At 43.0% G+C, this 27970-nt stretch overlaps 1 protein-coding gene across 1 annotated transcript; it reads left to right on the top strand.

The window, feature by feature from the left end:
• The first annotated feature begins 241 nt into the window (after positions 1-241).
• Positions 242-27956, top strand: LOC141600776 (receptor-like protein EIX1). The gene is made up of 4 exons (XM_074421025.1): positions 242-486; positions 580-727; positions 23890-26483; positions 27542-27956. Exons 1-4 carry the CDS (start codon positions 242-244, stop codon positions 27954-27956), a joined length of 3402 nt encoding a protein of 1133 aa, XP_074277126.1.
• The last annotated feature ends 14 nt before the right edge of the window (positions 27957-27970 follow it).

The following is a 27970-nucleotide window of genomic DNA, read 5'->3' on the forward strand; positions in this document are numbered from 1 at the left end:
TAGCATCTCCCTTAGCTCCAAGTACTGCTAGTTCGTTATGCTGCCTGAGTCAGGGGTCCGCTAGTCAGCTGCTGGTTGATTCAATTTGCTACCTCCTGACCCGAATTCTTGAAGGTTCTGATGTGTCCCAGCAGCTAGGGGAGTAGAAGTAACGATTGTTCCCTGCTGCCAGTTCACTTGTTGGTTCCACTCGAGTCCAGCTCCAGGTGTCTGATCAATTGCTGCGAAACTGCTGACAGGGATGCCACCTGTTCGTGCCTCCACACAGCTGGCTGATGGCCAGGTGTCTGGTGTGAGGTATCCCAGCCCCTGTGGGGTTATTCTTCCATCCGTCGGTACTGTAGTTAGATCCAACCTTGTTACCAGTTCGGCTGGTATCTGTCGAAGTAAATTCCTGCTGCCTGATGCCCCATGTGTCAGATCTACTAGTGGAGACCTCCCTTCCCTTGCCCTGCTTATCGAGGTGGCAGACTGCTGTTTCAGGATGTCTATCTGCGCCCAGAGCTCTCTGTCCCTCTTCCTTGCTTCAGCTTCAGCTTTCTTCTGGTCTTCTCTCATGTTTTCCATGGCCTTCTGGAGGTTCTCCACGCAAGGGAGCAAGGTTTGTGTGGGGCTAGGTGGCGGGGTGAGGCCTGAGCTTATCGCTCCCTTATCGGATCTAGCTTGGGTCGTGACAGCAGGAGCTTTAGGAGGCAAAGAAGTTTTTGCTGTTGGTGTGGTTCTTGAGGTATGTCCGGGTGTGGACAGCGGGCCGCCCACGGGGGCGCTTGGCGAGGGGGGTGCTCGGAAAACAAGCGTTTGCATTTTGTAAGGAGTCGCCACCAATTTTTATGGGAAATTGGAACCGTTCGAATACCTCGTGTCATGTCAAGACACAAAGTAGTGACATGAACACTAAGCAATCGTTACCCTTAGCATTCTATGTCTAGAATGACTCTCGTGGATGCCAATGAACACGGGTGCTCACGGAGATCTGGAGTAAGGGGTGAGGGTACGTATTAGGAAGCTCTTTTGATCGAACACCTAATCCCGCCCGCCTCGATAGCGGCCTCTACTAATGATTAGGGAGTTTATTTGTACTTGATATACTGTCGGCTATATGCATGCAATGCAACATCCATTGAATTAATCCTAGCATGTGAAGAATTAGACTAAGTCGGTGAACAATTAGTTTATCATGCAATTTGGTCGAAGTAAGATTTAATATTGATTTACATGTGAAAGCAAGCAAACGATTCAAAACAATAATTATAAGTTACAATAATGAAAATTACATTAATTACATCGGAATAGGCGATTTACGTCGAAAATACCTTTAAAACGGATGATTTAAGAAAAAGGAATAAAAGAAATAAAAGAAATAAATTAACGAACAGAAGTTAGCGATAATACGAATATTAGTTGAATACTACGTATACTAATTAAACTACGTCAAGGCAGAAAAGGAGTTCAGAGACAGAAATCACCCTGGAACAGGCGCAGCAGGCACTGCGCCCTTTGGAAGAGGCGCGGCGATTCTTTGCGTCATTGTTCCAAGGGTGAGTTTCAGGTCGTGAAGCCGGAATCGCAAAACCGTTAATGTCGATTGGTGATTTTAATGATTGATTAAATTATTTTACTCGGATGAAAGTGATTAATGGATTATTTACATGCGATTAAAGTCATAAAAACAGTAAAACATGAAATTTAGACGGATTAAGCGGATTAATTATGTGAAGGGTCGATGTTAATGAATGAGCAATTAGTGACATCGATGAATAGAACAAACTAAACAATTAATTAGACTAAACACGACGAATGACGACGAACATGGATGCAAATATATCAATGACGAATCTCAGAAACCCAATATGAACAGATTGAACTTCTAAAATCCGGGTTTGAACATTAATGACGAAAACCCGCAAATATTGATTATAAGGGATTTAAGTCGGATTGATAACAATTAAAACATGTGAATTATGGATGGATAAAAATACATATGAATTATTAATGACGAATAATTATACGAACGAAACAAAAGAAATATTTTTGATACGAATTAACAGAGGACGAGGAAGAAGAAAAGAGGCAGGAACTGCGGCAGCCTCACGAAGAGGCGCGGCAGGTGCTGCGCTCCTTCGAAGAGGCGCAGCGATTCTTTGCGTCTTTTCTCGACGTCATCTCACCGGAAATCCGCAAAAAAGGTTTTAAAGACGGTTTTAGAAATCAGTTTTAATGAGGTACTTTCGACGTGAGTCTTACAATGATGATTACAATAAAATAAATAACAATAAATAAAATAAGGATTATTACACCCTCAGACTTACATGTTGACGGAACGAGATGAACTAAGAAGATCGATTAGTGATGCTCGACGCGAACGTAAGGAAAGAATGCCCTCGAAAGAGGAAAACGATTTAACAAGTTGATTAATTAGATTGATTGAGTGTAGTGGTCAAATTGGTCGGTCATGCAACGGAGAGGCTGGTACCCGGAAAGATCCGAGCTTACGTGGTCGAAGGTTCAAGCACGTAGGCGCCAATTAGTAAGAACGAAGTCTAGAATGCAAAGGGAGAAAAGAAGGGCGGACACTCGCGTGAGAAATATGAGGAACGAAAGCTCCTATTTATACTAATCACGCGGAGGTTTAGGGTTTCGGAGACTCTTTGGAAGTGAATCTCGGAAAGATATAAAAAAGATACGTAAATCATGCAAAGAAGGGCTTGGGAAGAGGCGCAGCGACCAGCTGCGTCTCTTGGAAGAGGCGCAAAGACTGCGTTGCGTCTATTCCCGGAGGTTTCTCTCTGTTTAAGAAAGATTTCCGTGTTTAAGTTATGGTAGGACGGAATTGATTCGATTATCTTTTGAATATTACGGGATATTATTTGCCAAAAGATAAAATTTGAGAAATATGGAATAGAATTATCCGGAACATTCCGAACATTCGACTCGGGGTTTAACGGCTATCGAGAAGATGGAGACGGTTTTTGACCGGACTCGAATGCACTCTAATTCTTGCCAAAACGACCGTATCGGGACGTAGATGACAACTAAGAGGTTGACATTAATATTTGAGCAATCACTTGACGATAATCTTACGAATTGTCACAAATCGTTCCGCGAACCAAACATGCGGCCCAATCATCACCGGGTGGTTTGCGAGAGGTGCGAAACGAGGTGTCTCTGAGCCCCCACTTTGACCGAGGCTTGGACAAGGCGAAAGTCAAAGTATAGCCATCAGGTCAATCGAAGATTACAACCTGACGACTATGGCGACGCGAGGCGGCTCAAGGGGTCTGAGCCAAGGACCTATCGTCGGGAACATTTTAGAGTCTGTCGACTATCGGGGAGGGTCGTTTAAAGTCCATTAGACTACGTAAGGAAGCTCTTGACCATAAGAAGAGATCATACCTGAGATACCCCTGGGCGAAGCGGGACTGAAGACGCTTCGGAAAAAAAAATCTTTGGTCTGAAGATAACTTGGTGTCTGAAGGCATTAGGGGGTCACAGGGAACTTTGGTCGAACTCTGCGGGGAACAAGAGATATTGAAAACAGCAGGACGTCGGTAGAAAGCTGGCGGGGGAGTCCGCTTGCGTCGGTCTCAAGCGAACTCGGCGAAATTTAGAGGTGAATTTGCTTGCGTTGGTCTCAAGCGAACTCTTGTTGGGGAATATCGATGACTTTGGGGGAATCGCTTGTCTCTGTCCTCAAGCAAACTCTCATTTGGGTGATTGTTTTGACGACTAGGAACATCTTGATTGTCATGGGAGAAACTTGAGTGAGCGATCGCAAAATACTCTGCGCCGGATAAAATAAATTGAGCAATACTGCAAAATACTGCTGCGCGGGGTAAAATGGGTTTGGACAATACTGCAAAATATTGTCGCGCTGGGATAAATATGGGCCGGAACGAAAGAAAATCGTCGAAACGGACCAAAATGGTAAGAAAAAACTTAGAAGAGGCGCACCAAAGATGGGCCCGCAAATAACGAACTCATAACGAACTTTTGAAAGTTCGTATGGAGGGAACAAAAGGAAGAGGCGCAGCAAGAGCTGCGTCTCTTGGAAGAGGCGCAAAGACACCGCGCGTTCTGTTCCCAATTTGGCAATTCTGCGTAAAAACGCGAAATCGAAGGTTTATGTTCATTTATTTTCGAAACTTATTTTCTTCAATTTCTCTCTCAAATCTTCACCATTTCCGTCAAGGTTGGATTCAAAAGCTTGCTTGAAATATGACTAATCGAGGTATGTGTCTTAATCTTGCATTAATCATCCGTATTTGTCGAATTTTGAGCCGCAATAATTAGGGTTTTCGACCCATTTGATCGAAAATTTGGGGCTTTTCCCCCAAATGGATTTGTCTTGCCAAATTGACGTCAGGAATGGATAATAGGTAATGTTAGGAACATAACCATGTATTTGCTTTGAATTTTCATCGAGTTTTGAGCCCTTGAGCGAATTTTGAGACGGTTTCACAGCTAGACCGCTAATGGCTTCGAAAATGGCCTTAGGATTGCCCATTTGTGATGAAATTTGATATTTGGGACCCTTGGGTGATGGGTAAACTTCCTGTCATCTTGGAATTTTGGTTTGTGACAACTTTTGCAGGACACTCTTCTAGGGCATAACCGCCATTGTAGCGAAATGCTGCCGAATTTCCGACTTGAACCCGGAACTAGGCTTTGACTCGGACTTGACTCGACCCAATTTGTCACATGAGTGATCGGGTTGGCGAGAACATGGCCAAGGATGGCCAGAAATGGGGAATTCCCGGGCCTTGGAGGCTCGAAAAATTCTTAACAAAGGCTTGTCGTCACGTGACGCGGCCTGAATTCACTTTAATCTTTGCGGTGATGATGCTTCTACTTCGGGGAGGACCCCCATGGACATAGACGCTGTTACTATTGAGGAGGCTTTGGAGCAGGCCTTCACCGCTGCGGTGATGGCTGCTGCAGACGAGGTTCCCGAGGAGGAGGCCGCTGACGAGGAGGAGATTCCGAGACGGGCCCACCTCGGACGAGGGGGTCGTCGGTGAGGAGCTCCGCGTGGCCGAGACACGGGAGAGTAGGCACCTTGTATGGGCTGCAGAGGGTCACTTATCCTACAGGACGGTGAAGAGTTTGGTAAATAGGAATCCCCTAACTCATTACCTACCCCTTTCTTCTTTTGTTCAATTTACTCAAAACTAAAGATAGCTTTATTTTGAATCATAATAGGAGGCCGGGAACATCCGGTCGTTCTCGGGGTATACGACGGCGATGGAGCACTATGAGCGGCTGTCGGCGGAGGAGAGAGCCATGATCGAGCGTGGAGCGTTTGGTCCTCTGGTTCAGGTCTGGAGGGATATCGTGAAGAGGAAGTTGCGGGCCAACCTTAGCCTGGTTCGCGCTTTCTTGGATCGATTTTGGGATACGACTTCCACGTTTCACCTGCCTTTTGGTGAGGTGGGAGTCACCTTGGAGGACTACGGCATGATTTACAGTGCCGTGCGGGGATCGAGGAGATGGTGTGGCCGGAGACTGGCATGAGGGCGGATTCGGCCGAGGCGAGGAGGTTGATCGGCTGGAACCTGTCGCCGAAGGCTGTTGCGGTGCCGGGTTTGGTACCCAGTACCTATGTTCGAGATTACTTTGCGGGGAAGACCCCGGCATCGGTGGTGATCGATGGGAGGGAGACTGCTCCTCCTCCTTGCACAGCTGAGCAGAGGGCTCGTCTTTGGCTTTGGTGGTTCTTGTCTTCGATTTACCTCGGAGACAAGGGTGAGAGGCTGTCGACGAAGCTTCTCCCCTTTCTTTCTGACTTGAGTTCCCTAGGGCGTTGGGACTGGGTCACCGCTGGTTTTGCGGTCCTCATCCGCTTTATGAGGGCCATGGTTCGTCCGGAGTTGATGGAGAAGGGGACTTCTCCTGGCGCCGTCGGACCTGGGCTACTGTTGGAGGTATGAACCTTTCTTTGGATCAAAGTAAGTTCTTTTCTTTGTTGAATCACGAAAGATCGTTATTGATTATTATGCTTTGCAGGCGTGGGTGTACTCTTACTTTCCGGGCCTCGCGCCCAAGAGGACGGAGCCACTGGAGAGGGCCTACCCTGTGGTGAGGGTGGGTCGGGTCATGTGCCGGACGAAGAGCAAGCGCTCTTCTCACAATGTCTACCGGCGGGATGTGAACGCTCTTCAGCCGAGCAGCGTGAGTATCCTATTTGTATGCACTTTATTCTTCTCATACTTTGTTTTAAATTGGTCATAGGAATGACTTTTGCCTTCATATCATCGCAGTGGGTGCCCAGACCTTGGGCGGAGTACGCTGGAGCGCCTCCTTTTGTCGCTGAGGTCCTTCGACCTAGGAGCTCGAGTCGGCTGCTGTTGTGGACGTCGATGGGTCTGTGTGGTATCCGGGCGGCGGTTAGCTCGTCGGTGCTTTCGGGGCGCGTTGCGGTTCCCGTCGATCCTCCTAGGACGATGTTTAGGGAGCCTTCTGAGGCTGAGAGGGAGGCGGACTCGGCGGGTGCTAGTGGCGACGACCTTCTTCTCCCTGACGAGGATTACTCGGCGTTCCTTTACGGGAGGTTGGCGTATTGGCCGGTAGTGGTGAGTATCTTTTGTTTCTTGTTGGATTTTGATTTTCGAGAATTGCGACAAAAGATCATCGACTAACGAGAGCCATTTGTCTTTGTAGGAGGTTGAGGCGGCGGGCATCGAGCCCCCAGAGTACCCCGAGACCCTCGAGTACACTGACGCTACTGGGAGGACGACGATCTCCGAGCTGCGTGACTTTGACGTGGCTGTGACGGACGCTGGCCTAGATGACTGGCAGCATCTGATTCGGAGGGTAAGCCTCTTATCTTACGCAGTTTTCGTGATTGAACTTGTTCAGCTTACTGACAATTCTTTTGAAATGCAGGTCGCGCCATCTCGGTTTGTGGCACTCTGGAGGGTAGCCAACCGGCTACGAGCTACGGCCATCGAGGCACTCGTCGGCGGTCGAGGTCGTCAGGTATGAACCTCATTTGTTTTTCATTGATCTTTGTTTTTTCAGTTTTGTTTGAATTGATTGACATGAGCCAATTTCTTGTTGTCCACAGGCCGATCGAGAGCTGGAGCGAGAGTTGACCCAGTCTCGGGAGGAGACGGCTCGTTTGTCGAGGGAGCTCGAGTTTCGGGATGCCGAGATCGCCGCTCTTATGGCGAGGGTTGCCGAGCTGGAGGGTACCCAGCAGTAGTCTGCTTGGTTTTGATTTTGAACATCTTTTTTTTTGGATTTGTTTGGGGCGCAAGCCCCCAGTTTACATTTGGACTTGTTTGGGGCGAAGCCCCCAGTTGCACATTTGAATTTGTTTGGGGCGAAGCCCCCAGTTGCTTGTATATTTGCTTTTTGTTGTATATACGACGGCCTGAGTGCCTTTTGTTGCTGGGTTGCATTATTTGTACCTGCAGGTTAGTTTTTGGACAGGTTTGGTAGATAACGGTTTACACCGTCATGCTGCCGAAATTTACATAGGCAAATCACGTAAAACATACATTTTTATACACATAAGGCCTTTAATTAGTGCAAAATGAGACTCGAAGGGATGTGAAAGTGCAAAAATTTTGTCGGAAATGACCGGATGGTAGGGAGGGTTACCCCCGAAAAAAAAGAAAAAAAAGAAATCTATAAGTTAGAAATTAGAATTAATAAAAAAATAAGAAAATGAAATGACTTAAGTAAATGTTGAAATAAAGAAGAATTAAAATGAAAATTAAATATAAAAGTGTGAGAAAAATGTCGGAAAATGTCGACGTCGCCTCGAAATGCGCGCTTGCGGATTAAGGAAACCTGAAGCATGGTAAATTACTCGGATTTACCAAAATAAAATCCCGTAGGAATAGGAAATTATTCGCTTATAGAATTAGGAAAGATCCAAACGCGGAAATCACAGAGATAAGGCTGGGGAAGAGGCGCAGCATGAGCTGCGTCCCTTTGAAGAGGCGCAGCAAGTGCCGCGCCTGTTCCCAAGCAGGTCGGTTCTGACGGATTTTTGGAAACAGCAAATAGTATAAATAGAAACGTCGACGAAGCTTTAAATCATATAATTCTTCCGTCTCTTCTTCGTCGATTCACACATAAAAATTCTCAATAAATTTTCAAGAGAAAATTATCATCATGAATACCTTAGAGGTTCGCTTGAAGGAATGGACTAATGAGTTTTCGAACATTGAGAAACATGACATGGGTGCTTATAACCTTGGATCTTTGCTGAGTTTGAAACTCATTAAGGTTGTAAAACCGTTCTTGGACGCTTGCCTTGATTATTGGGACCCAAATTACCATGTTTTTGCGTTCCCAGGAGGTGATATTTGTCCTTTTCCGGAGGAGATTGCTGCTATTGGGGGGTGGGACCCCGAACATTTACCTGCCATCCCTTCTCTTTGCTCGGGGTATAAGAGCAAGTTTAGAGATTTGCTTGGACTTACTAGACTTGAGGTAGATCGCCTTGTTACTCCGAAGGGCGTGAGGATGCTAGATTTTATAGACCGATTCATCAACAGGGCCGACCCTACCGTCTCTTATGTTGCTAGGAGGAGAGCATTTGGCTTCTGTTTGCTTCATGTTTATGTCTTTCAGGGACATGTTGATGAAGATTTGAGAGGTGACCCTCGTCTATTGGGCCTTATTGAGCAAATGGAGCTGCGCAGGAGCCCAGCTTGTCTATGTTTGGGGGAGATCATCTTGGGTTTGGATAATAGGAAATCCAACCGCGATCTTCCATTTTTGGGGAGTCCCGTTATCCTACAGGTAAAAGACACCCTTCTTTTTTCTTTTTTCTTTTCTTTTTTTTTCGTTTTTTTTTTTTGTTTTTGGTGTCTGATACCTGTTTTTGGTAGGTTTGGCTTATGGAATGGCTCCGATTGATCGAGCCCCCAGTTCATGCACTTTCCTATCATGCCCGTATGATTTCGATGAGGACACGGCTGTACATGGTGGACTTCACCCGGGTCTGCGATTATTGGAAGAACAAGCTGAAGAATGATGATGGCCCGCTGATCAGATGGATCATTCCGTGGTGGCACCTCAAGTCTGTCACTGGAGTGTCTTCTTTGGATCCTACTAGGTCCGTCCGCATTCCTGGATTGGAGTTTATGGTGTGCATCTTTCCTGAGAGATTGATGAGGCAAGTCGGGTTGAAGCAGATGATCCCTAGGCTTGACACCGTTCATGATTGCTATGGCGCTTACTACGAGAGAGCCGAAGAGAGTGGGCTATGAAGTGGGCCCAAAGAAACATGTGGTTCTTGAATTTCTCCTCCAATGCCTTGTGGGTGTCGGACTCTTATCTGATGTGGAGGAAGGCTTCAACTTCGGAAGAGCGTGAAAGACTGAGGAAGCGCGAGCCCGTTGACTACAAGGTGCGCGAGGGAGAGAAAGAGAAGGAGAAGCATCTGACTGAAGGAGAAGAAGAAGCCGGATTCCAAGTCATTCATCCTTCGAAGAAATCAAAGACTACTCTGTCGCGAGAGATGGTGGTTGGCAAGAATGGAAAAGTCGGGCCTCGAGAAAGACCGTTGGTGATTAGGTGCGAAGTGGTGCAAGAGCGCCGGCTCGAGGTCGTGACAAGAAATATGACAAGAACGACAAGGGCAAGGGAAAGATGGAGGAATAGCCCGAGTCCTTATTTATTATTTGATTATTATTATTATTGTTGTAATAAAAGGGAGGGATTTTTAGAATCCTAGCCTATTCTATTTTTTTATTATGTAACGTATTATTATTATTAGAAATTGAATGAAATAAAAGAGGTTAAGTGGTTACGAAACCGTTGTGATTTTCCTTAATTATTCTTGTCGAATTTCAAATGCAATGCAAATGTCCTTCTATTTACATTTTAAATATAATGGTGGGTTGAATCCCGTGAAGGATTGCCTACGTATTCACTTTAAGAAAGCGAAATCAAACCCTTGCGCGTAGTTCAAGTAAATGTAAAAGAATAATTGTTCGAAGCAAGAGCTTGTAATGAACATGGAAAATAGGCATGAGCCTTTGCTTACTCGGGAGGTGCGAATTTAGTTTGTTTGATGATATGAGGATGACAAGTTTGCCAAGATGCACGAGCATAGTGACATTCAAATGGGCCAGGGGCCGTTTATTTAGTGCCACAAGAGCGACACGTAGGTTTACGCGAGGCGCGTTTTTGTCCCTACTCTAGGCATAGTATCGTTTCAGTTGGTCGAGATTTGTGGGGTTTGAGAACTCATTCCCGTCTAGGTCTGTAATTCTAACCGCACCCCCTGGGAGTATTGATTTGACTAGATATGGTCCGGCCCAGTTAGGTTTGAATTTTCCCCTTGGGTCGACAGGTAAAAGAGCTCTGACCGATTTGAGAACTAAATCTCCTTCTTTGATGTTTCTTGGCCTAACCCTTTTGTTGAAAGCTCGTTTGATACGTGCTTGATATGTTTGGACATTATGTAAGGCACGAAGCCTACGCTCATCCAGGAGGATGAGTTCTTCGTATCTATCCCTCTTCCAATCGGCCTCTGGGATTTGACTCTCTAGTAGGATGCGCAGGGATGGTATTTCTAGCTCGACTGGTTGTACGGCTTCCATGCCGTAAGTCAAATAGAAAGGAGTAGCCCCAGTGGGCGTCCTGACGGATGTTCGATACCCCCACAGAGCGAAGGGTATTTTGCTTGGCCAATCTCTATAGTTGTCAGTCATTTTCTTGAGGATTGTGACGACATTCTTGTTAGCCGCTTCTACCACGCCGTTAGTCTGTGGTCTATAGGGCGAGGAGTGGTGATGCTTGATTTTGTATTTGGCTAGCAATTGTTCGGTTTCGGCTTGGAAGTGGGACCCATTATCACTGATGATCTCATGTGGGCAACCATATCGACAGACGATGTTATTTTGGATGAATTTGGCCACATTTTTGGCCGTAAGAGCGGTGTAGGAAGCCGCTTCTACCCATTTGGTGAAGTAGTCAATTGCTACTAGAATGAAACAGTGACCTCCTGTTCCTGCTGGGGTTATTTTCCCAATTATGTCAATTCCCCATGCGGAGAATGGCCAAGGAGATGTCATCGTGTAGAGCAATGAAGGAGGGACATGTTGTACATTCCCGAAGATTTGGCAATTGTGGCAATGTCTCACATATTTGATGCAATCGGATTCCATTGTGGTCCAATAGTACCCTAGACGTGTGATTTTCTTTGCCATCATAGGTCCACTCATATGAGGACCGCATTCTCCGTCGTGGACTTCTTCCATCACCTTTCGTGCCTGTGAATGATCAAGGCAACGTAGGATTACACCAAGAGGTGTTCTTTTGTATAATTCTCCTTGCATGAGAACGTATTGTGAAGACAATAGGCGTATAGCTCGTTGTCCCCTCTTATCCATATCTGGAGGATAGGTGCCATTAAGCTTGAAGTTCAGGATTGTTTGGAACCAGGGTTCCTGTGCGATTTCTTCTTCATTGGTAATTTGATGGACGTAAGCCGGCTCCGACCGTCGTTCGATACACAAAGGCATTTTCATCATGTAATCTGGCATGTTTATCAAAGATGCAAGTTTCGCAAGAGCGTCTGCAAATTGATTTTCTTCTCGAGGTAGGTGTAAGTAGGTTACGTGATCAAAGAATTGAGCGACTTGGTCTATCCTAGCCTGATAGGGTGCGAGGCTTTCACTTCGGATTTTCCAGGATCCCGTAACTTGGTTGATGATTAGTGACGAATCTCCATGCACTCGGAGGTTTTTGATGCCTAAGCTTACGGCTGCTTGTAGTCCAATTAGACAAGCCTCATACTCTGCGGCGTTGTTTGTCACCTCGAAGTCGAGTTTTGACAATCGGTGTATGCTCACCTTCAGGAGAAATGAGCAACACTCCTATTCCAAATCCTCTTAGGTTTGATGCTCCATCAAAGTATAGGTCCCAGGAGTCTACATCTGTTTGAAGTATATCCTCGTCGGGAAACGACCAAGTATCTATGGTTTGTGCGTCGTCGATGGGATTTTCGCAAAGAATTCGCGCGACGGCGCGACCCTTTATTACTTTCGGTGGCACATATTTGAGGTCAAATTCCGAGAGCATCATGGTCCATCTTGCCAGGCGTCCGTTGAGGACGGGTTTCTCGAAGAGGTATTTGATTGGATCCATTTTGGAGAATATCTTGACGGAATAGCTAAGCATGTAGTGACGTAGCTTCTTTGTTGCCCACACAAGAGCGAGGCATGTCTTTTCGAGTTGTGAGTATTTGCACTCATATTCCAAGAACTTCTTACTTAGATAGTAAATAGCTCTTTCTTCACTTCCTACGGTTTGAGCTAGCATAGCGCCCATGGCGGTTTCAGTTACCGTGAGATACAAACCAAGAGGTTGATCTTGTTGTGGTGGCATGAGCACTGGTGGTTTAGCCAATATCTCCTTGATTCGGTCGAACGCCTTTTGACAATCATCGTCCCACATGGTGTGGTCTGTTTTCTTGAGTTTCTTGAAGATAGGCTCGCAAATCATTGTAAGTTTCGATATGAATCGACTTATGTATTGAACTTTTCCCGGGAATCCTCGACTTCTTTTTTGTTTGGGGTTGTGGCATTTCAATCGAGCTTTGATTTTGGAAGGATCTATCTCTATACCTCGTTGGCTAACGACGTATCCTAGGAGTTTACCAGACGTTTCCCCAAATGTGCATTTCTGAGGATTGAGTCTCATGTTATACTTAGTAGCCTGGCGAAGAACTTGCGAAGGTTCGCAATATGTCCCTCTCTCTCTTTGGACTTGACGATCATATCATCTACATATACCTCAACTTCTTTGTGCATCATGTCGTGTAAGAGTGTAGTTGCGGTGCGTTGGTATGTAGCTCCGGCGTTGATCAATCCGAACGGCATTACTGTATAGCAATAGGTTCCCCATTGGGTGACGAACGCGGTTTTATGCATATCTTCCATGGCCATCTTGATTTGGTTGTAACCCGCATACCCATCCATGAAGGATAGTAATGCGTGGTCTGCAGTATTATCCACCAATATGTCGATGTGAGGTAGAGGGAAGTCATCTTTTGGACTCGCTTTGTTCAAATCCCTAAAGTCAACACAAACTCGGATTCTCCCATCCTTTTGGGTACGGGTACTATGTTAGCTACCCAGTCAGAATACTCGGAAACTTTGATGAACCGGCTTTGAATTGCTTATCAACTTCTTCCTTAATCTTGAGAGCCCATTCTGTTCTCATTCGTCGGAGCTTCGCTTCACGGGCTTGAAACCCGGCTTAATCGGAATTCTATGTTCGGCAATATCCCTGTCGATCCCTGGCATGTCTTTGTAGGACCAAGCGAAGACGTCTTTGAATTCATTTAGGAGGTCTATGAGGTCGGCCCGTTCGGTAGAGCTCAAGGTAGTCCCTATCCTAAGTTCTTTGGGTTCTAGTTCAGTTCCTACATTGATGGGTTCGGTGTCCTCATTCTTGGTCCCCCTTCCCTTTCTGTAATATTTCTTTGGCTACATAGGGAGGTATTTCGGTCAAGTCTGGGTCTTGGTCATCCTCAGTATCATCATAAACAGAATTGCACTCAAGATAACGCAAAGAGTAAGCAGAACCTGATTTATTCATATTAAGATTCGAGTAAAGTTGAAACAAAGAAGCCAACTGATCCATGGTCAGTGGCGGTAAAGGAACAGTAATTGGGGCATTTCCCGAACTACCGTGACTACTCGATGCTAGGCTAGGAGAAACGAAGGGAGTGGGGATGACAACAGGAGTAGACTCTCTAATGACTTCTCTAGACTCCGACTCTGACTCCGACTCGAACTCGTCGTCTTCTGGTTCTCCTTTGAACATCTCTCCTTCTCCAGTAGTGAGCTTGAAGAGTCTTCCTTGATTGTTGGTCCATTTGATCGATTTTCTCCATCCTTTCTGCTGTTTTGTGTCGATTTCTGTGATCAACGCGGTGGGGTTGAAGCGATCGTCCTGAAGTATCATAGTAATGATCTCATCCTGCGCGGCCCTAATGAATCGGTCCTCTCCAAACAATAGGCTAACGGCTTGTTCATCAAAGCAAGGTGCTTGACGGGTTTTGACGGTAGGAACCGTTTCGGGAGGAATGAAGTAGCAATCGTGAAAGATCTCGATTCCGGCTAACTTCCTTTCAAGGTAATGCCAAGGTTCGGGAAACCCGTGAAAGAGTTCTGAACTTCCTTCTTGAACGAAGTATCCATTTAAGGTGGGGAGATATGGCCTCATTTGGACTCCTACATACTTGCGATTTTGGACTTGAGCGAGCATTTCGAGAACTTCTTCAGTTGTGGGTTTGTACCCTAGTCCAAGTGGTATTCTCGATGAGTTGCCTTTCTTGTATGGCGCGAAGGTGTTCTTCCGAATCGGGTTCAAAGGCATTCCAGGGAAGTATCCCTGATTTTTGAGTATGTGGTTGACCACCAAGTTAGAGTAGGGATTATAATATAAGGGTGCCAACTCACTTTCTATGACATTTACACTTTGGAAGCCCCCAAGTTCGTATATGGGATCCGTAAGGACTTGATTGTTTGATTGCTTCTCAATTATTGCCTTGATGGGCGACGAAGTGATCGTCACAACTTTGCCATTGAGTGGGATCTTGATCTTTTGATGAAGGGTGGATGTTACTGCTTTGGAAGCATGAATCCAAGGCCTTCCCAGAAGTATGTTGAATGAAGCTTCGATGTCCACTATTTGGAAGTTGACCTTTCGCTCGATTGGTCCCGTGGCTATGGTTAGGCTAGCAAGTTCAACCACTTTTCGTCTTGTACCGTCGTATGCACGTACACCTTGATTGGTGGGAGTCCAATCCGACTCTTTCATGCCTAATTTGTACGCCGTTTTGAGAGGTATGACGTTGACCGCGGAGCCATCATCTACCAAGGTCATTGGCACATTCTTCTTTAGACAAATGACGGTGATGTATAAAGCAAGGTTGTGACTAGCGCCAAAAGGTGGCAAGTCTTCATCTGAGAAAGTAATAGGATTACTTAACCTCGGTGATTCTTGGAAGACCAAGTTGACTACATCTTCGGGAGTAGAGTTATGCGCTACATTCAGTTTGGCCAAAGCTTGCAGTAAAGCTTGGCGATGTGGAAATGAGCTTGCCACTAGTTGCGGTGAAAGATCAGCCTTGGTTTTCTGTAATTGCTTGAGCAAATGATCAGTGGGGTCGTCTTCGTTGTCATTTGGTGTGATGACATTGGTTGGACCGTTTTGAGTGGTGCTTTGGTATGGACGACCCGAGCGAGTTAGGTGATCCACATCTTGGTCTTCGCCATTTTGGACTATTTCTTTGACTAAGGAGTTTTCGATGAGATACTCGTCTTCGTCGTCATCGGCCCAAACCCCATTGATTGCAGCTAGTTCCTTCATCCTCATGATGTCACTTTCTAGTTGTATGATTTGACTGACTAGCTTGTCGACCACGGCGACTACTTCTTGCATAGTGGCATTTTGAGAGAAAGTCAATGGTACGCGTTCTTTAGGCGTTGCCTTAGGATCACGTAAGTTTGTTACCATACTTTCTAGTTCCCACACTTGTCTATCTACACTCCTTGCCCATGCGATGAAGTCGGAAATGGTAGGGGAGATGGTAGAGTAGAGTCTTTCTTTTTCAATTGCATGAATTTCATCTTCGGTGGGAGAAATGAGATGTGAGCAATCTAAGGTAGATTCGTCACTTGTAATCACTAGAACTCCAAGAGGATTCTGAGTGTTGTTGGGTTTACCTCCTGGTGGGATTGGGAGTCGACCGTCTTCAATCATATCCTGAAGCACGTGTTTCAACTTGTAGCATTTTTCTGTATCGTGCCCCTTGCCTCTATGATATTCACAGTAGGAATTTTCGTCCCAGAATTTGGACTTCCTTTCAGGTTCGGGAGTAGGCCCAATGGGTTGGAGTTTACCTTGCTTCATTAGTCTTTTTAGAGCGTTGGAGTATGTATCTCCAAGGTTTGTGAACTTCCTTGGTGGGCTAGTTTTCTTGGATGGCTCGAGAAGGTTAACTTCGTCGGTCTTGCTAGTAGAGCCGTATGAACGACTTGTGGACCCTTGGTATCCTCGACCTACCGTTTTGGACAAGAGTCCTTTACGGATGTCGTCTTCAATTCGTGTCCCTAGTACAGTTAAGTCTTTGAAGGTTTTGATGTTTTGATATCTCAAATGGTTGGCATATATGGGCTTGAGATTGTCCACGAACTTTTCCACAAGAGTGGCCTCATCCGGGCGTTCAACTAGTTGGGTACTAGTCTTCCTCCACCTACTTAGGAAGTCGGTGAATCCTTCTTTGTCATTTTGGGTAAGAACCTCTAGAGTGCGCATGTTGACTTGGATCTCGGCATTATCCGCGTATTGTTTCGAGAACTCGATGGCGGCGTCCTCCCAAGTAGCGACCTTTTTGTGATCTAAAGTGTAGAACCATTGCTTTGGGATGGTGTCGAGAGATGAAGGAAAGATCCTTAAGAACATCTCAGGTTTGATGCCTTTGATAGACATGTAGTCCTTGAATGCGCGGATGTGGTTCAAAGGATTCTCTTGTCCTTTAAACTTAGGGATATCCGTCATGCTAAAGTTAGTGGGCAATTTGGAATTGACGGCTTCATACTTACGATTATTGTTCTCCTGTAAATGTCATTCCCCTTAAGGTACATCAATTGCTCCTCTAGGTATTGGAGTCTTTTCTCATTGCGGTCGTCCCTTGGAAAGGGTTCTCATCTTTAGACTCGTCATCAGAAAATTGTAGTACTTCTTTTTCAGGAGAAGGTAACTTTCCCTCTACATCAAAGATGCGGCCTTCGATAAGTTCGAGGCGGTCATAGGTTTGTTCTTGAGTGATTTGCATTTGGGCTATCGCGGCTAGGATTCGATCACTATTTTCTTGAAGTTGCTGGAGGTTTGTTTCATCGCTTGACCCAGGCATCTTGGAAACTGGATAAGAGATCGACGACGAATCAAAACACGATCGACCATTCTATCACACTTGCTAAAAGAGGAAAAGTCTTGACTCGTGAAGTGGGTGTGTGCCACTTGTGTTGAGTGAGTTTTGAAAAAAGACAAGGTCTTTGAAAATGTGTGTCCTAGCCAACTGTAGTGTAGTTGTAGGAGTGGACTCGAGGTGAGGTTTGAAATGGGCTTGTGGCCCGAATTTTGACACGACAAACGGACAGAGTTTTGACCGGATTTTGCGCTAATTAAAGGCCCCTTTTTTCGAAATTTTCGATTGAAATTGGGTTTTGATTTTTTGAAAATTCGTCATGATTTGTTTTGAAATGGTGATCACGTAAGGTTTACACATTTATACAAGCATTATAACGGGATGCTGAGTGCATTTAGAAGGGTTTTGGTTTAAAGGGTGGGTTGCCATACCGAACCATCAAACCCGAAGTCTGTGGAGAGGCTCGTGCCAAACAAGAGTAAGGCCGATTCCTAGTCCATTTCCTCAAGTAGTGAAGGCCCTTGATACAAACAAGAGTAAGCATCATGGTATGGATGACGTCAATCGCTATCCATCCTTAGGCCCAAATAAGAATTAGGACCGTTTAGACGGGACGATTGGTCGAATGGGTTGGGTTGGGCCTAGGAAGGCCGAATTAAACGGTCTAGGAAGACCGAGTTATGAAAACCGACAATTGTCTTGTACAAACTTATTCCCTAACCTTGTTCGAGTTTCACCCTAGCTACACGTAAGTGTATATCCCAATGAGTCGCCAAACGTGGACAGCGGGCCGCCCACGGGGGCGCTTGGCGAGGGGGGTGCTCGGAAAACAAGCGTTTGCATTTTGTAAGGAGTCGCCACCAATTTTTATGGGAAATTGGAACCGTTCGAATACCTCGTGTCATGTCAAGACACAAAGTAGTGACATGAACACTAAGCAATCGTTACCCTTAGCATTCTATGTCTAGAATGACTCTCGTGGATGCCAATGAACACGGGTGCTCACGGAGATCTGGAGTAAGGGGTGAGGGTACGTATTAGGAAGCTCTTTTGATCGAACACCTAATCCCGCCCGCCTCGATAGCGGCCTCTACTAATGATTAGGGAGTTTATTTGTACTTGATATACTGTCGGCTATATGCATGCAATGCAACATCCATTGAATTAATCCTAGCATGTGAAGAATTAGACTAAGTCGGTGAACAATTAGTTTATCATGCAATTTGGTCGAAGTAAGATTTAATATTGATTTACATGTGAAAGCAAGCAAACGATTCAAAACAATAATTATAAGTTACAATAATGAAAATTACATTAATTACATCGGAATAGGCGATTTACGTCGAAAATACCTTTAAAACGGATGATTTAAGAAAAAGGAATAAAAGAAATAAAAGAAATAAATTAACGAACAGAAGTTAGCGATAATACGAATATTAGTTGAATACTACGTATACTAATTAAACTACGTCAAGGCGTAAAAGGAGTTGAGACGAAATCACCCTCGAACAAAGCGGCGAGTAATCTGCGCCCTTTGGAAGAGGCGCGGCGATTCTTTGCGTCTGTTCCAAGGGTGAGTTCTCGGGCCGTGAAGCCGAATCGCAAACCGTTAATGTCGATTGGTGATTTTAATGATTGATTAAATTATTTGACTCGGATGAAAGTGATTAATGGATTATTTACATGCGATTAAAGTCATAAAAACAGTAAAACATGAAATTTAGACGGATTAAGCGGATTAATTATGTGAAGGGTCGATGTTAATGAATGAGCAATTAGTGACATCGATGAATAGAACAAACTAAACAATTAATTAGACTAAACACGACGAATGACGACGAACATGGATGCAAATATATCAATGACGAATCTCAGAAACCCAATATGAACAGATTGAACTTCTAAAATCCGGGTTTGAACATTAATGACGAAAACCCGCAAATATTGATTATAAGGGATTTAAGTCGGATTGATAACAATTAAAACATGTGAATTATGGATGGATAAAAATACATATGAATTATTAATGACGAATAATTATACGAACGAAACAAAAGAAATATTTTTGATACGAATTAACAGAGGACGAGGAAGAAGAAAAGAGGCAGGAACTGCGGCAGCCTCACGAAGAGGCGCGGCAGGTGCTGCGCTCCTTCGAAGAGGCGCAGCAGTTGCTGCGTCTTTTCTCGACGTCTGTCTACTGGAAATCCGCAAATAAGGTTTTAAAGACGGTTTTAGAAATCAGTTTTAATGAGGTACTTTCGACGTGAGTCTTACAATGATGATTACAATAAAATAAATAACAATAAATAAAATAAGGATTATTACACCCTCAGACTTACATGTTGACGGAACGAGATGAACTAAGAAGATCGATTAGTGATGCTCGACGCGAACGTAAGGAAAGAATGCCCTCGAAAGAGGAAAACGATTTAACAAGTTGATTAATTAGATTGATTGAGTGTAGTGGTCAAATTGGTCGGTCATGCAACGGAGAGGCTGGTACCCGGAAAGATCCGAGCTTACGTGGTCGAAGGTTCAAGCACGTAGGCGCCAATTAGTAAGAACGAAGTCTAGAATGCAAAGGGAGAAAAGAAGGGCGGACACTCGCGTGAGAAATATGAGGAACGAAAGCTCCTATTTATACTAATCACGCGGAGGTTTAGGGTTTCGGAGACTCTTTGGAAGTGAATCTCGGAAAGATATAAAAAAGATACGTAAATCATGCAAAGAAGGGCCTGGGAAGAGGCGCAGCAGCCACTGCGTCTCTTGGAAGAGGCGCAGCACCTGCTGCGTCTATTCCCAGGAGGTTTCCTCCTGTTTAAGAAAGATTTCCGTGTTTAAGTTATGGTAGGACGGAATTGATTCGATTATCTTTTGAATATTACGGGATATTATTTGCCAAAAGATAAAATTTGAGAAATATGGAATAGAATTATCCGGAACATTCCAGAACATTCTGACTCGGGGTTTAACAGCTATCAGAAGATGGAGACGGTTTTTTACCCGGACTCCGAATGCACTCTAATTACTGCCAAAACGACCGTATCGGGACGTAGATGACAACTAAGAGGTTGACATTAATATTTGAGCAATCACTTGACGATAATCTTACGAATTGTCACAAATCGTTCCGCGAACCAAACATGCGGCCCAATCATCACCGGGTGGTTTGCGAGAGGTGCAGAAACGAGGTGTCTACACCGGGAGCCTGCGTTACCACTGTCGATGCTGGGTTTTGAGTAGAGGTCGGCGGTGGTGACGGTTGTCTGCCCCCTGACACGGATTTTGATGCTTGCTTATCCATTGCGTTCTTAGATTATCAACGATTGACGACCACAATGCCCCACGGTGGGCGCCAAACTGTTTTGGTATTTTTTTACCGACTTGGTTGATTCGGGTCAATGCGGTCTTACTCGTCGGATGTTTGATAGTTTGTTTGTATGGCGATATTTAAATAAGGAAATAAAGTACGAAATATAAATTAACACGTAAGATTTGGTGACGCGAAAAACCCAATGTGGGGAACAACCGCGGGAGGGACGGTACCCTGCCAAATATTGCACTAGCTTTAAATAGGAGGATGATTACAATTGTATCGTAATGCTAATCTTGCTAGCACGAGGTATCGAGCTTGTATGATCTTGGACGAATGTATGTGTGCGTATGTGAATGTGTGAATGTCCTTCTTTGATTGCTCCCTTGGCTATTTATAGGGTAAGAACCCTAGTCATATCCTTCCTTGATTATGGAAAGGGAATATAACTTCCATAACAACTCTTTCCATGTTTGGTCGTCTCCCTCAATTCTCCCTGATGTCCCTGACTTCTCCCTAACTCCTCTTTCTTAATTCCATGCGTCTCCTCCAATGGGCTTTTGGTCTTTTCCCGCATATGCCAGCCCACTCCCCTTCCCCCGTGCTTTACTCCAACTATAGGCTCCCCTTCTCCTTATCCTTTCTCTTATGACCCATTATTTGTTGAGTGGGCCTTTCCCTATTATGTGATTTTTAGCCCAAACAGTGGAGAGGATTCTCCGGATTATCGCGAACTGTAACTGTAAGTAGACCGGACGTCAGAATTTGCTCAGCTAAAATAGAGAAATTGTCCCGCATTGCGCAGAATAAGATGCGTAGGGGTGAGCAAATTTTGGTCCGGACCGGAAAAATGGACCGGACCGGACCATTTGGTCTGGACCAAACCCGGACCGAATTATTTTGGTCTGGTCCTCCGTCCTCATTTTTTCAAGGTTTGGTTTTCGGTCCTCATTTTTTCAAGGTTTGACCAAACCCGGACTGAATTATTTCTCTATTATTCATTGACCCGAAACAACCCGGCCCGCTTAACCTGAAACAGACCCCAAACCCGAAATGACTCGTCCCTACTCGAATTAACCCGTAATCAATGAGAAACCCGAACAGCCCTGACCCGAATTGGCCTGACCCGAACCCGACTCGTTGACCCGTTTTGCCAAGTCTAGTGATATTATAATATCTTTATTTAAAAAAACTATGAAAATAATATAACTAGATTCGTGCTAAAAAAAATGCTATCATTATAGTTTAGCTTTCATATAATTTGCCCATATTTTAATTATGATAAAAAAAATTGAAAAAAACGTACGATTATTAATAGATAGCATAGTATTTGCTCATTATTAAACCGGGTTTGTTGTCGAATTAGGTGCGAAATGTATGGTGTACTTCTAAATATATTATTTGTCCCACATTGAAAATAATGTGGGTGTGATGAATATACTACATATAAATAGTTGAATTTTCCCACATCAAAATATTATCATAAGAAGGGGGTGATCTCATGACTATAAATACAAATAATTAGACATAAGATGTACCAAGTTAATTATCCCGTTGCAACGCACGGGTGTCAAACTAGTATAAGCAATAAAAGTAACAATAATAATAGCGGGCGTAGAGAAAGTAATAGTAACAACAACTAGAGTTGTGAAAATAACATTATTAAATGGGGAAGTAGTGAAAGAAATGGTAATGACGGCGGGAGTAGTGAAAGTAACAGTAGTCACAACAAATGTAACGAAAGTAATAGAATGGTAAAATATTTTATTTATTTAAATATGAATTTGACAAAATTAACGGGAATTGATATAACTGTAAAACTAGCGTGAATAGTCAAAGTAATAATATTAACCGCGGTCCGCGGGAGTGGTGAATGTGTCTCATAATTTGTTGATAAATTTTAACATTTCAGTATAAATGGTAAACATACGAGTTAAGAAAGTCTAACGTAGCCTAAAAAAATAAAAAAAAATTGACAATAAATAGAGATAGCTCGGACAAGTTCGGATGGAGCATAAATTGATTATGATGTGAGAACCATACCAACTCATCACATTATATGTCTCGGCCGTAAGCCTTAAACAATATCCCTTGATTGACCGCTTGATTTTATCTTTACCACAACTCTTTTATGACGGGCCCAAAAATGGTTGGTGCACTACCCCACGGCCCACGGTCCTCGAAAATGCGTAATACTCTTCGTTGAAAAGTATAGCCCAAGTTACACTCCAGAAGACCAAGACTTAAAACCATAGATCAACCTTAACCATAAGACCTAAGACTTGACTAATTAGAGCGAAGATTCAACATTCTTTAATAATCACACATTTATCTTACTTAGCTTCATTTGAAGGATATGGGTCATTCGAGCAGGATTTTGGATCAGGTCATTTTTTGATCCCGGTATATTGGGTTGAGTTGTTTTCGAGTCGAGTCACTTCTCCCGTTGTGTTTGGGTCCTAATTTTACTTAATTGTCCAAGGATTATTCGATAGACAAAAATTGTTTTTCTTCTCTTTGCAACTGTAGTTAACAATGATTTTGTCTATGAGGCATCCCTAAAGGCCTACATAAATTCCCATTTGTGACGGACATATCCATCGCAAGCTTGCGACGGGTCAAGTACTACCTATGTGGGTAGATAAGACAAAAGCAGAGTGTTTAGAGAGTAGCAATCCGTTTTGTCTTATCTACCCACATAAATAATACTTAACCTATCATCATAAGCTTGTGACGAATATGCCTGTTACAAGGGAGACTTTGTGAAACACCTAAGCTTACTTAGCTAATCCTTATGTATTCTAGAAGAGGTTTAATTAATCATGATTAAAAATAATCAGTTGACCAAGACTTTTGTTCAACCATAACCATACAAGTATCAATCATGATTAAAAATAATATCAGAAGACCAAGACTAAGCAAGTGCGAACATTCAACTATTCACCATCGTGTTTAACTATAAAATATAAATTTTATTAAATTTAATAACAAATATATTTTCAAAAATAAAATCGTACATATATAACTATAAAATATAAATTTAAATAACGTTTCCCGTGTCCTAAATGTGCCGTGTCTCTTTATCCGTTTCCGTTTCGGTGATACCTAGCCCAAGAGTCCATTATCTCCATCAAAGTAGAATGTGATTAAAATTATGCACTGCATTCTACTATAAATAAATGCACATGACAACCTTCTAATCAATATAAAAAAATATTATTGTTACCCAAAAAAAAAATCAATGTAATAAACATTATTCTCGAATTAATTCTATTTATACTTCACCATTTTGAAACAATGACTGCCCATTTCTTTCGTGGATCATATAAACACCTTCTCATTGTATTGTTCAGTGTTTGGCTAACATACTATAGTTGCCATGGCTTGGTAGGGAGGTCTGCGGATCGATCCCCCACAACTGCGATTGGGAGGGGTTTAAATACCGTAATCCTTGGACACGCCCCGAAATCCGGATTAGTCGGCCCAATGTGGTTCGGATTACCGGATGGTTTAGACCAAAAAAAAAAATAGTTGCCATGCCGGATCATTGGAGGTTAATAAAACCCACTTTCAATGTGTGGAGAGTGAGAGAGATGCCCTGCTTCACTTCAAACAGGGCCTTAGTGTTGACCATTGTGGACTCCTCTATTCTTGGGGACACACTCAGGATTGCTGCCGATGGCCCGGTATTCGCTGCGACAACCAATCCGGTCATGTCATTGGTATCAAACTTCATGGTTCTCATTCCGATTATGCCTTTGGCATTGCGGAATCCTACAATCCTTGTTTTGAAGGTACACTCAGTGTTTCTCTGATTAATTTGAAGCATTTGAAATATTTGGACCTCAGTTGTAATAATTTCAGTGGGCAATTACCCAAGTTTATAGGTTCGCTTGCTAGTTTAGAGCAACTTAACCTCTCCCACTCTGGGTTTTGGGGTGTTATTCCTCAAGAGATCGGAAATCTTTCAAGATTAACATCCCTCGATCTTAAGGTTGAATATTTATATGAAGACTATAACATGAGTCCGATGAGGGTGGATAACTTGTGGTGGCTTTCGCGTATGAGGTTGTTAAGGGAAGTGGACTTGAGTGGTATTGATCTGAGTGCAACTACAAATATCTGGCTCTCTATTGTTAACAACCTACCTTCTTTACGAGAGCTTCGTTTGGGTAGTTGTCAATTATCTCAAAACTCACCTTTTTCTCTTTCATATATTAATTCATCAACAACCCTTACTGTCATCGACCTTCATTTTAATAACTTGAATGACACGTCAATATTTGAGTGGTTGTTCAACTTGAGTGGACTTAAGACCAACCTTATATATCTTGACCTATCCGATAACGAAATGTTTGCTAATAATATGCAATTATCTTTACATGCTATGAAACTTCTTGATAACTTATGTAGCTTGCAAACCTTCGACATGGCAAATACCAATCTCAACTACAAGTTTTCTGACATCCTCCAATCATTTTCTACATGTCCTCACAAGGCATTAGTGTCTCTAATATTAGATGGAAACCAAGTTTGGGGCTCGATTCCTGACAACATTGGGGCATTTTATTTCTTAAGGGAATTAAGAGTTGGAGAAAATAACCTGAATGGGACCATTACTCAATCCCTTGGGAAACTTACGATGCTCGAGATATTGGATCTTGCAAATAACTCATTGAATGGAACTCTCACAATTGCTCACTTATTAAACCTTTCAAAACTACGTATTTTGAATTTGGCAAGTAACAAAGAAGTTGTGGTTAACATTAGTGTTGATTGGATTCCTCCATTTCAGCTTGATAAGCTACTTCTAGGTTCATGCAAGATAGGCCCTTATTTTCCAAGATGGATTAAAACTCAAAAAAACTTGTTGGTGCTTGATATATTCAATGCTAGTATTTCAGACACTATTCCTATTTCCTTTTGGAGCTCGAGCTTCTTGTCGGGAATTGAGGCTCTAGTCATGTCTTGCAATATGATTTATGGTATGATACCAGATGTATCAATCATCTTTAATAACTCCCCTATAATTGACTTGGGTTACAACTTCTTGGAAGGCGTAATACCCTCATTTCTAAGGAATAATGTATCAATTCTAAATCTAAATAATAACAAGTTTTCAGAAGGCCTTTTTAATTTATTGTGCCCACACCCACAAGTTATCAGAAGTCCTCTTTCCGAACTTGATATATCCAATAACTTGCTTTCAGAAATGTTTCCAAACTGTTGGAGCTATTTCGATCAATTAGTTAGCTTGTATCTGGAGAACAATAGTCTTTGGGGAAACTTATCAACCTCTATGGGTGCGTTAGACCAACTTCGTGGTTTACACTTGAGTAACAATAATCTATCAGGTGAGATACCAGCATCCCTAGTAAATTGCAAGTCATTGGCGTTTCTTGACGTTGCAAATAACTCATTGATTGGTCACATACCCCCTAGCTTTGGGCATAGTTTCAGGAATCTTGTCATTCTTAACCTACAAAATAATGGTTTTACCGGAGTCCTTCCTATAAGCTTTTGTGATCTTTCACAACTTCAACTCATGGACCTTTCAGGCAATCACTTCTCTGGTACTATTCCAAAATGTTTATACAAACTGGTAAGCATGTCTAATCTGTTGGAACATTATCTAGACGATGATGACGGCTATGATAATACACGCGTGATGTGGAAAAGAAATGAACAGACATTTGGTGTCAGAGATTCATTAGGATTACTTAAAGGCATTGATATTTCCAACAATAAGCTAGAAGGTCATATTCCAGAAGGTATATCAAGTCTCGTTGGATTAAAATTCTTAAATCTATCACGAAACAATCTTACGGGTTTTATTATGCCAAGAATAGGTCAACTGACCTCTTTGGAGTCACTTGATTTATCACATAACCATCTTACCGGAAAAATCCCACCAAGTTTGGCTCAAGTTAGCTATCTAACTGCATTCGATATTTCTGCCAATAACTTGACCGGGAAGATTCCAGTTGGTACCCAATTGCAAAGCTTTGATGCATCAAGTTACATGGAAAATCCTGGGCTTTGCGGAGCACCGCTCCCTACATGTGCTGGAGATGAAGCACCCACCATCGCGCCAAATGGTTACCACGAGCAAGACACGAAAGACGACTTTATGCTAGGACTTTACATAAGCCTGATACTTGGATTCATCGTAGGATTTTGGGGAGTTTGTGGCACTTTAGTCGTGAAGAGATCTTGGAGACATGCCTATTTCCGATTCTATGAAGAAATTAAAGACAAGGTGTATGTTATATGGGTTGTTAACATAGCTAGAGCTTGGAGGAGATCTTAAAGCTATTTTCTTAATCTTTGTATCATAATTTTGCTATAACATCAGTAAGTGTGTAGTTTAAGCTTCTTTATAATTCCTGATCAATAATAAAGTTTGAATGTTCTTTTCTTTCTTGGAATTGATGTATATGGGTCTGATTTTTGGGGGTTGTTTGCGATAATAAGTTACCGCGTTATATGTTTAGGCAAATTGGTAACGATATCCTTGTCGACAAATTGGCATGTACTACTACGTATATGCCAAGGGCTGTCCTATGAAGGTGGTTAGACAATTAGAGTGACGACCAAACTAAGGTAACGATAGTTCTTGTTGTTAGATTGAGAATTACTTCGTATATGTACAGGGCTGTCTTAAGAGAGTCGTTAGAAAGTTATTGTGACCGACCTAACAAGGTCTCGTAGTTGCGTAGCTGTCGGATTCCTTAACAAGATTAATCAAATCCTTAACATCACAAACTTGAAAAAATGATAACTCAAATGATCCAATTATCTATAGCTCTCGTGTACCCCTGAACTTTTTCGTAAGATGTGCCTCTCATTTTTCACACAAAAAAAAATTGACTGACAATAATTCGATGTTATGAGTTCAGAAAACGGTAATTTTTTTTTTCAAACCAATTATCTCGTCAAGACCCTGAATTTGAAAAACAAAATCACCGTTTTTTGAACTCATAGCCTGTAGCTATGGTTGGTCAAAGCTTTTTTAACGAATAAGCTTTGATCCACCATAATTCTCAACTACGAGTTGAGACGTCGGTAAATTCTTTTCAAACTGAATATCTCTTCTGACGGTCAATTTGAAAAAAAATGTTTTATCGTATTCTGAACTTGTAACCAAAAGTTATTAACGGTGAAAGTCTTTTGCAAGAAAAGAGGGTATATCTTAGAAAATGAAAAAGTTGAGGGGTACACAAGAGAATATCCTTATATTTTTGAGATTTTCACTTGTACCCTCGAAATAAACATGTAGAATCACTGAGAAAATCATTGTATGGATAATAAATTGGCAGGTTGTCATGTATAGCAGCAATAATAGTCTACTTCATCGGAGGAGCAAAACAGTATGGCGTTCAATTACCCGAGTCAGGCCGTGTGTCGTCATTACGCAGTATTTGGGTTGATAATACAAATTGTTACAAGGTTAAACCTGGGATATTTGATGCAGCTGCTGCATTTTCTTTTGGTGCTGCATTTCTTGGAATCATAACTTACCTTATTTCGATTTCCAAAAATAACGGGACAGAAATTTCAGGTACTACTGAGTTTCAGAATCATGGTAATTCTCCTGATCATATGGATCGTCCGACTGACATAGCAGTAGTGCTACCAGACGTCCCAGCAACACCAGTGCGCCGGTTTATGACAGCTGAACGATATCAGCTTCCATCAGAACCACGCCGAATTCCTGTGATGGTACAATCTTGAGTAAAGGATTTTTC

This window comes from Silene latifolia, chromosome 9 (genome assembly GCF_048544455.1).
Source record: "Silene latifolia isolate original U9 population chromosome 9, ASM4854445v1, whole genome shotgun sequence".
In the NCBI taxonomy this organism is placed as follows: domain Eukaryota; kingdom Viridiplantae; phylum Streptophyta; class Magnoliopsida; order Caryophyllales; family Caryophyllaceae; genus Silene; species Silene latifolia.

Coding starts and splice junctions, on each gene's coding strand:
- LOC141600776 (XM_074421025.1), top strand. CDS start 242: ATGCCACCTGTTCGTGCCTCCACACAGCTGGCTGATGGCCAGGTGTCT. Junction 487..579: donor GCAGACTGCTGTTTCAGGAT/GTCTATCTGCGC, acceptor GGCCTTCTGGAG/GTTCTCCACGCAAGGGAGCA. Junction 26,484..27,541: donor GAAGAAATTAAAGACAAGGT/GTATGTTATATG, acceptor ATAAATTGGCAG/GTTGTCATGTATAGCAGCAA.